The following is a 16918-nucleotide window of genomic DNA, read 5'->3' as shown; positions in this document are numbered from 1 at the left end:
CAATAATCAACTAACTGGACAAACTGGTAAATGGAGTGGAGTTTCAGGGTCTTCATTGGAGTGCTATAAAGCACATAGAGGAGCACTTACAAAGTAATTTCCCCAACCTCATCATTAACTTAACTGAATTGGCTGTCACATCCAAAATGTGGTAACTGGGCTTGACCAACCAACTGGATTCTGTGAAAACAAATATTCCACTAAGGTCACCAATCCTTATCCAGGCATGTAGCCTAATTGGTACATGAAACAAAAAAGGGTCTTTGTTTTGCAGAATAGAACAGTGTTCTTCCACTAATATAAACCCATTAATAAAAAGAGCTAGCAAGCACTTGACAAAAACTCTCACATTTATTTATTGTTAAACAAGTGTTGAACTTTACATTGGTTTCTTTTTTTTTAGTGATGGGCTCTTTATTAATTGTGTTTACAGAAAATAATGAAATAAGCATACCAGTGCTGGAAAAAAAAAATAATAATAATAATTCATACACTTTTTTTCTTGATTTTAAAAATTTTAAATAAATAAATGAACCCAACCCTGTCAGCGGAAACATATTTGGAAAAGATAAAAAAAACAAAACTGTATAGATGTCAAAATGTTGGTTTCAAGTGCCTTGTGCCTTATTTCTTCATAATATAATTTGCTAAAATGTAGGTTTCGTCATCTGATTCAGACCATGTTTTTGTAAGGCATGGCTTTATTGGCTAAAATTGGGCATTCATTTTGTGCTGTCCTAAAAATAAAAAATAAAAATAAATAAAATAAAATAAAAAATTTGGCAATTTCAAATTGACCTGTTTTTATGGGTAATATGCATGATTCATGTAAGAAAAAAAAAAAACACTGTTCACAAGTGGAAAAAGTGAGAATGAGATTACCTTGTATTCTGATATTTTAATTTCTATATCCTTTCCTGTTCAAACATACTACAATGAATGAAGTGTAAGAAGAATAAACACATTTTTATAATATATGTGCAACTTTTACACAATAGTCTCTTCAAACCTTTAAATTTTAATTAAAATGTCTTCTTTTATATTTCTGGTTGCCATGAATTTTATTTTACACTAGCAATACAACAAAATATATATATTTTTTACCATTATCCTTGACAACAGTTCAATGTACAATTGAGAAAATATAAGGCCTGGGGCTTGATTGCTAGTGGTTATAAGATCCAATCTTCACGAGGATGGGGATGTGTCTGTTCTAGAATCCAGGACCTTTATATTCCTAATTTAATTATCATCAGGAAAATGTCAGTCCCATACATCCAGTTATGGTCCTGGAGCTTGATTTTGTATATAATACAAAACAGGCTTTGAAAAAAAACAACAAAAAAAAAAAACAAAAAAAAACAATGATGTAGGTGTATGTACAACCTGCCCGACAACTGCTGAATCGGAATGGCCAGTACGTTTTCTGTCCTTTTCGGTCATTCAACAGCAGCAGAAGAACATTTAAATACATAATCGGCTTGTCTTTAATTTTTTTAAAACGTTCTGTATAGTATTTACACAGTCTTTTAAAAACTTCACAGCAATCTAAATGCCAGTGCAGAGCAACCTCCAGTCATACACTGCAGTCTGTCTGTGAAGACAAGGGGTGTAGGTGCAAGAGCAGGTGGTGGGGCACGGGTAGAGTTTTGGGTTTCAATGCCTGACTTAGGTAGGAATCCTTCTATATCATTCATGTTGTTTTTGCAAGTAGGGTTGACTAGGTGTGCGTGTGTGTGTGTGTGGGGGGGGGGGGCAGGTATCTAAACACATTTAAAGGCTGGTCACCAATTGCATCTGTCCTTCCCTTACATCTCCTTCAGGGATGCAGCCTTCTTTGTTAATAGGTATAATATATCCATCGCTATTGCCCCTGCTGATCTGGTAATAAGCCTGAAGCTGGTTTCCAGCTCCAAGGTTGGGCATGCTCTTGTAATAAACATCCTCACTCTCGCTCTTCTTAGAAGGTGAAAGGTCCTCTTCTACGTCGGGGCTACTCTCGGGGTAGGGAGAGTCTCTTAGGTTAGGCATACTAGTGTACAACGAGTCTCTGTTTGGTGACTGCAAATTGTCCTCAGTCTCGACCGCGAGCTGAGCGACGTAACTGTCCACGCCCTCAGCCTTCACTTTCTTCTGCGGGTGGTACAGAAGCGAGTGAGTCCGTTGGGGAATGAGCGGGGCCTCCAGCTCCTTGTGGTGCAAATCCAGGCTGAGGCCCGGGTTGTCCCCGTGCACCAGAGACGAGGCGTCAGCCAAGATGGCGTCATCTTCGCTGCTGCTCCCGCCCACAGCCACTTTGGTCGAAGTTCTCTCCAAATTGTGGTTTTTGCTGCAGGCCCTGAGGTTGTTCTGCACAAGTTTGGAGATGATCATTTTCTCAAAGGCTGCATCGTCTAGGCTGAGTCCACAGTCCACCGCCTGCACACTGTCACCGTAGTCCCCATTGCGAAAAGAATAGCTATTATTAAAATTACCATTTAGCGGTAGAGTATCCATTGCATTTGTATCCCTCGGATTGTTCAATGAAAGTCCTGAAATGAGAAAACACGTGAGGGGATTTACATTAGTTACCACCATTCGGCCCTACATACATATTTTTTTTAAATGCAAAAGAAAAACAAAAAACCTTTATGCTGTTCAGGACACAACTGTCACTTCATGCTGACATATTTTTATCCAGCCTTAAGATATAGGCATGCCATTTGGATAGCAAATTTTCAGTACATAGAATGAACCATAAGATAGGATCTGATATATTTTGCACCATGCTATAATTTCTTTTTCAAAAGAGGAAGAAAATCCTTATACATATTCTTTGTACATATTCCCAATTCCTGCTAAATTAAATTAAATAGATTTTGTCCGAAACAACATTAAAAGTTCAAAAGGAATAAATTAATTAATTAAAAAAAGAAAACATCACATACACAAAGTATAGGTAAATGTACAAATGTGTAGCCACAAACGGGCAAGCTACTACATTAACATGAGATCTTACTCCTTTTTGGAGATGTGTGGGGGGAAAAGAATGAGAAAATATAAACAAATACAGAAAACAGCCATGTTCAACACGGACAGCCATCTCTCTCACTACAGGGGCTCACAAGCACCATCCGACATCACGACAGACAGCAGGTGGAATGACTCACTTTGGACAACTCACATCATGTCTGTCTGCTCAGGCTATCTGGCCTAAAAGTAGCTGATGTACAAAAGAAAGTAAAATGATTTATTGTAACATGATGAATAATCACTGAAATAACAAAATGTAACAAAAGAAACTGAAACAAAAACAACTTAGCAACTTAGTCAGAGCAAGGGTTCAGCAAATTAAATTAACAAGCAATCACAAAATCTTTAGAGAAAATAAACGCCACATATTTTCTTCATGTGGTTAATTTGTTATGTGTGTGCCTTTACAGTTTCTCTCTGGCAGCTGGTGTCCTAAGCTTGAATAGGTCAGAGTAAGCCTACAGCTCTGCATCTTGCATCAGTCACAGTGACAGTTCCCGGTGTAACCTTCAGTCATAACAATTCTTAAATGAAAGGGATACAAATACAATGACCTCCACAATGTGGACATATTTTTTCTTGATTTGGCTCTGTACTCCACAATTTTATATTTGTAATCAAACCATTCACATGTGGTGCACATTCTAAGCTTTTATTTTTAAGGGTATTTGTATACACTTTGGTTTCACAAATATTACAGCGCATATATATATCCTTCCAGCCCTTTTGCAATTACTAAGCTCACCCAGGCTCTTTCTTCTCAATAATGGTCCAAACAGCTGATTTTGGTATGCCTGGGATTTGGCCTATGTCTCTGACTGTTTTTTCTTATTTCTCAGACCCAAAATGGCAGCCTTGACTTTCACTGGCACAACTCTGGTCACCATGTTGACAAACACCAACAGCAGTCTCCAAAGGCAATCAAAAGCCTAGAATCAACACTAAATACAATAATGTATACCTGCACTAAGGAAGCAATTGAACATACATAACTAACCAGACACACCTTATTCATTAATCATATTGCAAATCCAAAATTTTGGAGCACAGAGCCAAATGAAGAAAAATATGTCTTTGTCTCAAACATTACGGAGCTTACTATATATATATATATATATATATATATGGGAGGTCGACAACATTTGGAAGCACAGTTGACAGAAATCAGGAGTGAAGGAATAAATATTAGTGAGGTAATGGAGGGAGAGTGGGAGGAGGAGAGAAGTATCAGCCATGGCTCATCCAAAGCAGGACATGAGATTAACTTAAATTCCTGTTGGAGATATGAGGGAGAGATTAAGAGAAATGGGTATTTTATGGTCGCATGCTGTTGTTCAGATAAGGAATTTCTATTTTGTAGACACACAAACATGTAAAATAGACATCACAGGGCTTATCAGAGAGGAGTGGAAAATGAGGGAGGAAAGAGAGAGAGAGAGAGAAAAAAAAAAAAAGATTATGAACAGCTGCTACTGTGACAGTCATGTAGTTTGTTTATGCATTGCCATAGCATAATTTTGATCCAGTCTGGTGGTCGGGAGGGAGGAGAACTGATCTAAGTGGAGTGAAATTGGACACTATGAGTCTGCTGCATTCTGGAAGACAATTCAAGGGAACAGAACCTTTACAACTACAATCGTCTATTCCCTTGAATTCCTGATTACCATTTCCACCATGTCACAATGGCGCAAAGCTGCAGTGTATTATAGCAACCAGATACAGATATCGGAAGTAAATATTAATAATAATAATAATAATAATAATAATAATAATAATAATAATAATCGAATGGGATAGAACATTTAGCATACTGATCTTTGTTCTTTATTAATGGAAATTAAAAAGAGAAATCTCATTTGCTCCTGCACACCACATGCTCCAGAAATAATAATACAGAATTAATTAAAAATGTAAATTTTATATATATATATATATATATATATATAATACACAGCAGCTTTAATTATAACCTTTCTGTTGAAGGCATCTTGGAATGCAAAGCTTTTAAAGGCAAGCTTCTAGAAGCTCTATTCTGAAAGCAGACATCCCTCAGGCTGAAGCAAACCTGCTAGAAGTGCTGTCAGTGTAAGTGCAGCATTCAAATTCTAGTCTTGGTAAAAAAAAAAAAAAAATAATAATAATAATAAAAAATCTACTTTTTGGAAAAGGAACTGCACTGCAGGCTTCCCAATAATTGATGAGAATTTACTTTCAATTATTAATGATTAAATTTGGGTGATTTGGAAAATGACTAGAATCAGAGATTATGTGTACCAGAGGAAAATGAAATGTGAAAACAATTTTTATATACAACAGTAACTACTTCTTTTGTTAAAGTTTTCTGAACCACTTGCCCACTGAGTGTAAGTCAATGACCTGAAGTAACCATTGATAGTGCCAGGGTTTGTTTTTAATAATCATGCTGAAAAAAATTTACATTTGATAGGCAAAGTTAAGTTTTACTCCCATACTTGTCTCTCTGTAGGTCACTAGAGGAAAGCATAAGGAAAGAGCAAAAATAAAAAAAGCAAAAATAAGATATTGACATTTAAATTGCCATGTCATTTAACAGCCCCCAAAGTTCAAAAACAGTTTTTAACATAATTTAAAAATGTAACTTTAAATGTAACTCTTCATTAAAAGCCACAAACATGTTTTGCTTTGGCTCAAACACATTTTAAATAGGTGCATTTTATTTGACTTTGATATGAGGCTGTATGTTCTTCACAAATGGGTGTAACCTTTTGTGATTAAATAAACTCATATTTTTTACCCCATTGTCAGGTACAGTAAAATACATAATGCTTTACTCTTTTTGCACATCTATCAAGAAAGGAAATGCAGTATCTTCTTCCCACACTTACGTAATTTAATATAAATTAAACCCATCACAGAGAAGTGAAGGGATCTCGGTGTCCATAATATGACAGCCGAGGTTTAAATCTAGACCATGGAGTAGTACTTCACTACAAACTCCTGAAAAAATGTGGCTTATAAAGCACTACAGTATTTTATTTAATAGCTAGAAAGCGAAAGGCCAAAGATTGGGTATACGACATTGCTTTCTACTCTTGGTGCAGTGATAAGGGCTCGTCTGCTCAATGTCTAAGAAATATAACGCGCAAGCAAGCAATAAAAGCAAATATGTTTTTCTGAAGTGGTAAATAAGCACACCTGGAGAGTTAAACACTGGAGCCGAGGGGGTGTTACATACAACCGTTTCAGCGAGTAAGGTGTTATAGGGGTTGTTAGTGCCTTGCGGTCGAAGAAGAGGATTTGTTAGTAGATAATTGCCCGTCATCCCTGGAGCAGTAAAACAGAAGAAGACAAATAAGTTCTGTACATTTCCACAGTGGGCATTTCAGTAAAAGTGTCCCTTTCATGATTATATCATCCCAGATACTCTGGACATTTATGCCTTGCTTAAAATTTTATGATGGTTTATGTCCAAGGTTTTCCTGTGATGGGTTCTTACAGTCATTCTTCCAAAGAAACAGCATCTTCTTAATGGTAAGCTAATGTATCCTCATCAGTTTAATCATACTGTTGTCTTCAGTAATAATTAGACAGACTCTCTCTCTCTCTCTTTCTCTCTCACACACACACACACACACACACATACACTGCATATATAAAGCGGGACAGTGAAAATGTATTTTAATACATTAAAAAATGAAAAGGCTATTTAATTTCAGACACCTTCAGTCAATCCAAAATAATAATTAGTTAATAAAAAATATAAAATGTGCTAGTTCTCACATCACATATTACTGTCAGCAACCAGCACACCTCACACATGGCCTTAAGTTGTACATGATAAATGGCCATAGTACAGCTTTATTTCTCTTTATTACTTATTCTTGTATGCTTATATATTGAATGATTCCTCTCTGCTTAAAATCTTATCAGGGAGGCTTCATTTAAGGTTGTTGCCATGTCTGCCTGTGGCACAAGATACATTTCCTTCTGATGCATATTGACATATTGAAAAGCTAAACTTTAATTGAGTCAATTTTATTTTCAGGGTCTGATTTCACCAATTCAGCTTAATTCACCAACATGTTTGACTCATCTTTAGTTTGTTCAAGGGCACCTATTGCACAGTTTTTCTCTGGAAAATGATCAATACTTGACCTTACGATTATTATATGACACACATCTAATTGAGACACTCATTGAGGCTTTATAAAGAACCTACAATAGATTCCAAGGCATGTGGCACAATGCTAGCTTCGGTTCACTGAAACTGAGTACAATGTTTGGAAGGGGGGAAAAGAGAACCATTTCATCAGCTTTGTGGTAACCTCTCATCCCTTGCATGCTTGAAAAGCCTTTTTAATGCATGCAGGTGCAGTAAAGCTGAACAGCGCACAGAGGGTCACCCAGAGTTTAACATCATCTTCTCATCACCGTCATATCTCTGCTCAGACTAAAAAATAAATGAAGTCTGTTGTCTGAAATCCTTTAAATAGCAACTGTATCTGGGCTGCTGAGTATTTAATGTACTTTTTTTCCAAGCCCAGCAAACAAGGTTTTAAAATGTGTTTTTCTTTGTTTTGAATTTGCTGTCCTTGTTCAGTTTTTAGTGAGTCAGATGGCAGCAGTTTTCCATGAACATTTCCTTCCTTATTCTGTCTAGCTTTGTCGCCCGTAGTAAAGGAAGCACAAAGGATTTGAAGATGAGTTAAGTTAGTCAAGACTAAAAGCATAAACGTGATGCTAGCCATGCATTTTTTTACATTTTTTTTTTCGTTTACATACAGTGGAAATTACGCAGAGCAACAGCCAGTTCCTACTCGGCTACCGCACTAGCATTGCAAATAATTCAGAATAAAGAGCACAAAGTACAGCCATTGACTGCAGAAATACAAAGCATGTTAAACAAATTGTTAGAAAAGTAGAAAGGAGGACTGACCTTGGTTGAGGGTTGAGGTGCTGTTGATGTCACCTGAGATAAAGGAGGACTCAGATTGCTTTCTTACAGTGTCATTCCACATTCTCCTGATACGGCTCTATTTGAACACAGAGGAGTTATTAGGACCTTGCAGGGCTTACACCTTCACTTCATTTTGTGGTCTTTTTTTATTATGTGCACTTGTTGAAACCTCTTTTTCTTTATCTGACCCAGTTTTCTGGCTGAGCACAATATCATATAGCATTTATGATACATTGGATCACCCCCCCCCCCCCCCCCCCCCCCCCCCCCCCCCCCCCCCACAATTTGCAGTTCAGCTGGCCAAAGACAGTCTTTGAAAAACAGGGCACAGATACAAGGGCAACAAAAAAACTAAGAAGAAACAGGAACGTGGACAATTGACCTGGTTCGAGTCTGCCATTTCACTTAAGCTAGCCTTGTCCATAAAGCAGGCTAATAAAATGGTAGGCTTTAACAGGGCTTTACCTGTGTGCCGGAGGAGTAGCGGGCACTAGTCCTGGTTGTGGATGTCTTTGCTGAGCTGTGGGAGCTCTCAGTGGGCAATCCGCCACAGCAGTAGGTATGGCGGAAACATTTGCTGTACTCTTTACGGACCTGTGAAAGAAAATAATGGGTAGAGTTAGCACCTGTATTTTTAAATCCCCTGTAGCTACATCTCAAGAGAAACAGTTCGTGATCTCTGCATTTCAGGAATCATTCCATCGACGGGTTTTGAGTGCTGTATTACACAAGAATATTTCGGCTTTTCTGCAAAAGCAGACTTGGAGATGTGTGAAAGAAACTGGAAAAACAAGCAAACAACAATTGAGCTTGGAGAAAAATTTGAATTTTCAGAGTGGCTCAGATGGCAACGATGGCTTTTCAGCATGCCTGGTGTATATCACTGCAGGTGTTATTGGTTGCTGGCTGCAAAATCTATGTGTTGCCACTATGTGTTCTAAATCTCTCAACTGAAAGCATACAGCGCCCTTCCAGAACTGCCTTTTTTTTTTGCAAGAAGAACCTTGGCTGCAGTCCAAAGTGTGAGATTTTGATTTCAGAGCAACGTGCATTTTGATGTGATGTACAGCTTGTTCCTTTTGCATTCACTGGCCTGTTATTCTTTTTATAATTTTTCATTGAAGGTGGGACACAGGCGTTGGTTAATTTAACAACACCTGCTGCTTCTCCTGTTACCAAATAGTGTGTGTGTTGGATGAAAAATAAAAGAGGGAATATAATTAAAGAAAGGTATTGGTTCATTCTCATTCTCTCTCTCTCTCTCTCTCTCTCTCTCTCTCTCTCTCTCACTCTCTCTCTCTCGTACAAGTATGCATGTGCACACCAGTAGTCATGTTAGAATTGGTGTTTCTATGATTGAGCTTTGCAGTGCCCCTTTGTTGCCTGTCTAGTTACATGGGAGTGTGTCTGCTTATATGCAGATGGATGACCAGCATTAAATGGCCAGTGCTTTAACGATGGTCCCAGCCTCATTCGTCCTGTGATTCGTTTACTTCAACATTTTGATTTCCAAACCACAGTAAGCCATTTCAACTACCACAGGGACTATCCCTCAAGTTACTAGCCAACTGTGAGGATGGTTGGTGGCCCATTGTGGATCCTGAAAAGTGGGCCCCGGATGATATACTTATTTGAGGTAATGTTTGGAAAATTAAGTATTTGTCATAAGAACTGCCAGTTTTTCAAGGGTGGGTTCTGGTCAGTCTTTTAAAATATTTCTGGGACTACAAGTAAAGAAAAATAATAAAACGCCTCACCATATATTATTATATATATAAAAAAAGAAAATAACCTGAATGCTGCAAAATAATGTATTTGTAAACAATCTGTACAGGAATTTTAAAATTCCGTTTTATATCATGCACAAATGCAAAACTCTAAACAGTTCAAAGTGATTACATCTATTATTTTTATTTTTCCACAGATTTCTTTCTGATCCATAATTTTCCATAAAGATGACTTTCAAAGTCTTTACATTGGATTTATTTTTCCAACTTTGTTTTAATAACTGGCTAGCCAGCAGGTGTAGCGAAATGTCTGTGTGGAAACATGCTGTCACGCCAGGTGACCCCCCTGGGAGGGAGAGAATTGCTGAACACAGGGAGGTCAGCATTTCCGATTTTCACTGGCATGCGTGTTCCTGGTCTGAACCTCCTTCCGTGAAGAGTGAGCACACCTTTATTCCCAGGGCTGATTTTCCAATGCAACCCAAGTGTGTGTGCCCACTCAATGAGTAGGTGTGGCTTCGTCCCACCATAAATGCCTTTACTGAAGAAATAAAAAGCTAAAATATCTTCTTTTTGGAAGTGATATTATTAAGCTTTATTCAGACCTGGAGATATTCAGATCTGGATATGTTCTGTTTTGACTTTGCAAAATACTGTGGACAAGTGAATGTTTGCAGCAGTGTCTCCATTAAGAAGACATTTAACCAAAATCTGACTCCCAATCTGAAAGACTAATTACACAAGTTAAACTAACCACATTTTCCATGTAAGCATTAAAAATGTCACACTACTTTCAGCTAAAAAAAACTATGTTCATATTACAAATATTATTCCGGCCAGCTTACCTTTTTCTGAAGTAGGCAGTGGAATATAAAGATGAACATTCCTTGAAATGTGTTGAATATCGTGAAAAGGTAAGCCATCACTACAGAAGATTCGTTAATAAAAAATAAACCAAAAGACCAAGTCAGCCCCAGCAGGCAGAGCAATGCAAAAGCACCAAGGACCCAGGATCTGGAAAACAATGCAAAACAAAACAACCTATATTATATGAGGACGTAAATTTTTCCAAAATAATCATAAGCCATACGACAAGTGGTAGTTAACGACAGCAGAAGGGACAAGGGGGGACACATAAAGAAGCCCAAAACAGTCAAACAACAGTCATAGCACACCCAGGCTAGAGTACAGGCCTTTAGATTTTGCATCACAGCTGAGAACACAAGACATAAACAAATAAAATACAAAAAGGACAACAGAAATCTTTTTCGTATTCACAAGAGACTGTAAGATTTTGCTTTTTTTATATGCTAATGGTTGGGTGGAAACACTGCTGCATGCCACACTATTATGTCAACATATGCTATGCAGTATGAGTTTGGGCTGCATGTCCAAAAAAGAAGAGGGGAGAAAGTCCAAGGTGTTTTATGGCTCTTTAGTGTGCTGTTCGCTACATCATTTAGTTGAGAGTACGCTGACAACAGGTCTATCTTGGACAGCTAGGGAACTAAAAAAAATAGTTAGAGGAAAGGAAACAAATAGAAGATGTCTGAAGGCTCCACAGTGCCTCCAGGCACCTTCAGAGATCAGATGCACAACGGTAAACTGGAATGATGACAGTTATGGAGGATGCGAGCATATAAGAACGAATGAGGAACCCCGGAACGGATGGGTTTAAAGAAAGGAACAAGAAACAGAGAAAGGAAAAGAGAGTAAACTACAAGCTCAAGAACAAATTGGGCTTCTCGCTAGTTCTTACTTGATAAATGGCTTATTATCTTCATAGCTAGAGAGCATGATAGGCGGGAAAGAGAAACAAAAATTAGACCAAGAGTATCACAAAGTCGTTAGTAAGCACGTGAGTCAGAAATCTAAGATTGGATCTTGAAAACTAGAAAATAGCAAAGTAAAGAGGTTTGTACAGAGGTTTGGCCATTTAAAATGTATCTTCGCTATGATTTAAGTAGAAAGGGGTTCATTATTGCATTTATTTTTAATGCCACAAGCACACAAATTAATCTTATTTGTTTTTTTTGTTTTTTTTAATTATTAAATTTGGATTCTGGAACTAAAAAGGATCAATTAAGGTAGGGTGGAAGCTTACCCAGGCAAATCGGTATTATAGTAGCCATCACAAACACGGTAATTACTGGTGTGGATGAGAAGAAGATAGGAAGAGGAGGAAAAGGAGAAGAGAAATGAGAGATGCTATAGATTAGCTCTCTCTCAACATGAAGCATGCAATGAGGCTGGTGTAACACTGTGTCTCTTAGCCTTTCTGTGACAGGTACTTCTTGTCTTAGAGGACCCATGCAGACAACGTGTAACCAACAAGACAACAGAAAGAAGGGCCCATCAGTGTTAGTGAAACAACATCAGTTCATTGAATCATTCTTTTTGTAGCAGCATAATGCACATAGGCCTTCACATTTCACCATACTGCATAAATCCTGTATAAGTGTACTTAGGACAGGATCCTTAAAAATAGAATTATTGCAGAGCTGTGACAAGTAGAATGCAGACAGGTAATCATAATACACACTGTGATTACAGTATATAAAAAGTGAGTTATTTGTAGTGACTTGCTTTTTTGGTATGCATGCCAAGATTTTACTTTTCAAATTTAGTTAGCGGTAGTGTGAATTTAAGTTTGAATCAGTAGGAAAGGTGAACATTTTTCAGTAATTAATATCCCTCCATCCATCATCTACACCCGCTTATCTTGGTCAGGGTCGCAGGGAGTGCTGGAGCCTATCCCAGAAATACAGAGAGGCGGAAATATACCCTGGACATACACTATTCACTCACACACTCACACCTATGGGCAATTTTAGAGTCTCCAATTAGCCTACCTGCATGTCTTTGGACTGTGGGAGGAAACTGGAGAATCCAGAGGAAAACCACACAAACACGGGGAGAACATGCAAACTCCACACAGAAAAGCCCAGGCTGAGATTCAAACCCAGGACCTCCTTGCTGTGAGGTGACAGCGCTACCCACTGCACCACCGTGCCGCCCAGTAATGAATATGAATAGGAAAAGATAAATATGAACTCAGAAATCAAGAGTGCATGATTTTGTATATAAAAATATATTAAAATAAGGTAAGGGTTCCGATATCACACTGTAATTTTTCTATACATTAAAAGTCATCTGGACTTTGTTAAAGTCACCAGAAATAGACAAATTTTTTGGGTCTGTATAATTTAGTTGAATGAATATTTATTGCACACCAGGTAGTATATTCCCAGAATGTTAATAATACATGTGCATACAGCATTGTACACATCAACAAAAACAAAATAAAGTTTATTAGTTCAATAAACAATTAAAGCACATGCAATCCATTTCCTCCCCAAGGCATTCTGATGAAAAACAGAAGAGACAGCATGAAAACTTATTGGAAAACAACCTTATCTTTTTTGGACTGGGTGCACAAATCCATATGTATGTGCGTGTGTGTGTGCGTGCGTGTGTGTGTGCGTGCGCATGTGTGCTTTCCCATGAGAAACACATTGCAGTGCTTTTTCCTTGCCCCACCCTAAAATCCTGCCAACATGTGTTTGAATCAGTGTGTTCCAGAGAGACTTTAGATGCTGAGCAATTGCCAGCAGAATTTTGTGGTCAGTTACACAGAGGAATACAACAGAATAAAATAGTGGCAAAGTATAGTGGCATGATTTTCAGAGAAGAAATACTGTTTGTCATCATTACGGGTAGGTCTTACCGTAAATCAAATTAAAGAAAAATACAAATAAAAATCATGCTCTATGCAAAATACAGTCTATCTGGAGTCAATTTAAATTCCTTGGGTAAATGTTTTGTCTGGATCATTTATGTATATACTAGAAGGGAGACTATTAAAATATATCTTTGCTAGAGTCTATTTGACTAAAACATCACTTTTTTACCCAAGATAAAATGGTATGTAAACGGCAAAGCCTCAACTGATGTGTCTCCATGCTCTTCATTGAAAGATATTTCATCTGAATTGTATGTATTTTTATATATATTTATTCTCTTGATTTGACACTGTGCCCCACAATTTTAGCTTTGTAATCAAACAATTAACATGTGTTGAAAGTGCAGGTTCTCAGCTTTTATGAAAGGGTATTTTTATACATTTTGGTTTCACCCTGTATAAATTACAGCACTCATTATACATAGACCACCAATTTTAGGGCACCATAATGTTTGGGACAAATGGCTTCACAGGTGTTTCAGATTAGTCAGGTGTGTTCAATTTCTTCCTTAGAGCAGTTATAAGAGAGCTTTCAGTATCTAGCTTTTATTCTAGCCTTTGATTGCCTCTGCTTATTGGCATTTGTCAACATGAGGACCAATAAATGACCAATGAGTTGTGCCAATGAAAGTCAAGGAAGCCATTATGAGACTGAGAAATACACTAAAAGAGACATAGGCCAAACCTTAGGCTAACCAAAATAAACTGTTTTGGAACATCATTAAGAAGAAAGGGAACACTGGCGAGCTCAGTAATCGCAAAGGACATGGTAGGACAAAAAGGACCACTACAATTTAGGAGCAAAGAATTATCACCATAATTAATAAAAACTTCCAAAAACCTGTCAGATCAGAAACACTCTTCAGGAAGTAGGCATGGATGTGTGATTGACTACTGACTGCAGAAGACTTAATGAACAGAACTGACAAACAAACAGAGGTAATACTGCAAAATGCAAACCTCTATTTAGGAAAGATGAAAAAAAACAGGATGGCCAGGTTACAGTTTACAAAGAAGTACTTAAAAGTACCTTGTGGACAGATAAGACCAAGATTCTCTTGTATCAGAGTGATGGCAAGAGCAAAGTGTTGAGGCTAAAATGAACTGCCCAAGTTCCAAAGCACCCCCAGATCTGTGAAAGATGACTGTGGGGGGTGTTATAGTGTGGGCACACATGGCTGCCACAGGCACCGGCTCACTTGTCTTCAGTGATGATGTAACTGCTGATAGCAGCGGTAGAATGAATTCTGAAGTGTACAGAAGCGTCTTATCTGCTCAAGTTCAAACAAATGCCTCCAAACTGATTGGATGGTGCTTCGACCTACAGCAAGACATTGATCCCAAGCATACTGAAAAAGCATTAAGGGAATTTATCAACGCCAAAAAACTGGAAAATTCTGGTTGGGCCAAGTCAGTCCCCAGATCTAAATACGCATTTCACATGCTAAAGAGAAAATGTAGGCTTTAACCATATGTGAATTGTTTGATTACAAATCTAAAATTGTGGAGTACAGAGCCAAATAAAGACAAAATGTCTTTGTCCCAAACATTATGGAGCTCACTATATATATTCACACATATATATTCACATATACAGAAAGAGAGAGAGAGAGAGAGAGAGAGAGAGAAAGAGAGAGAGAGAGAGAGAGAGGGGCAATCTGGTAATTGGCAGTTACCAATGTGAGTAATGAAATCTAGATCTCATCATTTGGCATTTTTGTTAAATATCTTCCAAGATGAGACAGTTAAACAATTTGGACATTGAACAATAGCACTTACTTGATATTCTCCAACTTGCTGGAGTCAGGTTTTAATGAAGTAGAGTGCTTCACCATTTTGTACATCGTAATAACCAGGAAGATGAGGTTTAGCTGTCAAAACAGAATAATGACATAGATAACACACTGAAATAAATGGCAGAATTAAAGAAGAAAGCTGTTAATTTGTCTATAACGATTAAAAAGGTCTGTCTTCAAAGCCTCTCCCTCACTGAGACTAATGTAATATACATCTATCCTGCTGCAAGACTCAGACAGGCAGACTGGCGCCAATTTTAGTGTCATTCTATATCAATAAGAGAATGGAAATGCATTAAAATCCAATGGAGACAAAAAAAAACTGTTACTATAAAGACAGAAAGGAAAGAAAAAAGAAATCTGAGCTTGCGATATTGTACAAAACAAATACACGTCTGGAACCAGGGGAGGGGAGGGAAAAAAAAAAAAAAAAAACACTTCCATATTCAAGACTATAAAAAGCATAAAGGAAATACGGATTGTTCTCTTCATGGATTGCAATGGTTGTCTTCCAGTGGAATGTGGAGGGGATTTGCATTTTTTTATTTTTTTTATTTTTATACTGCATTAATTCTTCAGAAAGCAAGTCCTGGATATCAAGTTCAGACAAGGTTACAGCTCGCTGCATTTCTGCCCATTTATCTCAGCCCTTAAAATCAATATCATGATTTAGAATTATAAAAGCTGGACTGGTCAACCATGACAGCTGGTCAATGCTCAACATAATACACTCTGTAACTTATTCATTCTGAAACCTGACCAGTCTCTGTGAAAAAAAAAAAAAATCATAATTACACTCACTGCTGGGTGTAAAACCAGGGATGCTGAAGGGGAGAGGAGTGGAATTTTAAGAAAAATGAGTATAGTCCAGGAAAAGTACACTCACCACATGCTTATATACTATACGTTATACATTGCAATGGTAAATAACTGAAACAAATTCCAAGTGCAGGTTATTTTGAAGTGCTACAACTGACACAAAGAACACCTTGTAAGCAAAAGCCAATTATTAATTATGTTTATACCAGTGAACAACATGAAACTTTATAAATTAATTCATTCAGTTTTTTATTTTTTTCTGAGCATGTAAGTATATTACTCCTTCCTTTCTCGATACAAACTAATGTGGTCTAAAATAACAGGAAGATCTACATTCTTTTTCGACCTTTCATTTATCACTCCACGTTACATAGATCCAAGATCACTACCGCCCCTGTGAACAAAGAAGATGCACAAGCCTGTCTCTCTATCTTTTTTGTTGTTTGCCTAACTGTTAAAGACAAAGCAGGCTATGATGAACAAACAAGACCGCGATCGTGGAATGAGATAGGCGGCAGCTTTTGTGTGTTTCAGAATGACTAGACTGTGACTTATCATTCAATCATGCACCCAATGCTCGGTGGACTGCCATCTAAACACTGGGTTAATCAATACCCCTTCTCCTGCAATCAACCAGGGAGCCACAAAACAAGATCAGTAGAAAAGGGGATGGGGGAGAAGGGGGCTTTTAGATCATGGATTACAGTAATGTTGCATTTTGCTGTTTAGCCATCAGACCAGTCATTTTTATCACAAGTTGAATAGCTTGAAATGCATTTTACACAGCCTGCAGTTGTGACATGGATCTGATGAGACAGGAGAAACGTGAAACAGTACTCTAAAGTAACCTTGCAGAACAGCACATGTTCCCACCCCACCCCACCCC

The 16918-nt window shown here is 37.7% G+C and overlaps 1 protein-coding gene across 32 annotated transcripts in view; it reads right to left on the bottom strand.

Moving 5' to 3' along the window:
* Positions 1 to 332: 332 nt before the first annotated feature.
* The window catches only part of adgrl2a (adhesion G protein-coupled receptor L2a), a 114769-nt gene continuing 98183 nt past the window's right edge, over positions 333 to 16918 (bottom strand). For 4 of the 32 annotated variants that reach the window (XM_035414773.1, XM_035414774.1, XM_035414771.1 and 1 more), the window contains 5 exons: positions 15197 to 15288; positions 10521 to 10689; positions 8414 to 8542; positions 7928 to 8024; positions 1774 to 2531 (listed from right to left, as the gene is read on the bottom strand). In XM_035414773.1, coding sequence (XP_035270664.1) covers positions 1774 to 2531; positions 7928 to 8024; positions 8414 to 8542; positions 10521 to 10689; positions 15197 to 15288 — 1245 coding nt within the window. Of the gene's footprint in view, positions 2532 to 3149; positions 3203 to 5449; positions 5502 to 6186; positions 6316 to 7927; positions 8025 to 8413; positions 8543 to 10520; positions 10690 to 11434; positions 11462 to 11779; positions 11825 to 15196; positions 15289 to 16918 lie in introns of those variants that run through there. The other 28 variants (XM_035414756.1, XM_035414752.1, XM_035414753.1 and 25 more) reach the window with 21 other exon arrangements.

The sequence above is a fragment of the Anguilla anguilla genome, chromosome 4, assembly GCF_013347855.1.
Source record: "Anguilla anguilla isolate fAngAng1 chromosome 4, fAngAng1.pri, whole genome shotgun sequence".
NCBI classification, from domain to species: domain Eukaryota; kingdom Metazoa; phylum Chordata; class Actinopteri; order Anguilliformes; family Anguillidae; genus Anguilla; species Anguilla anguilla.
Note: the sequence above shows the minus strand (reverse complement) of the source record. Positions and strands in the feature narration are given on the sequence as shown.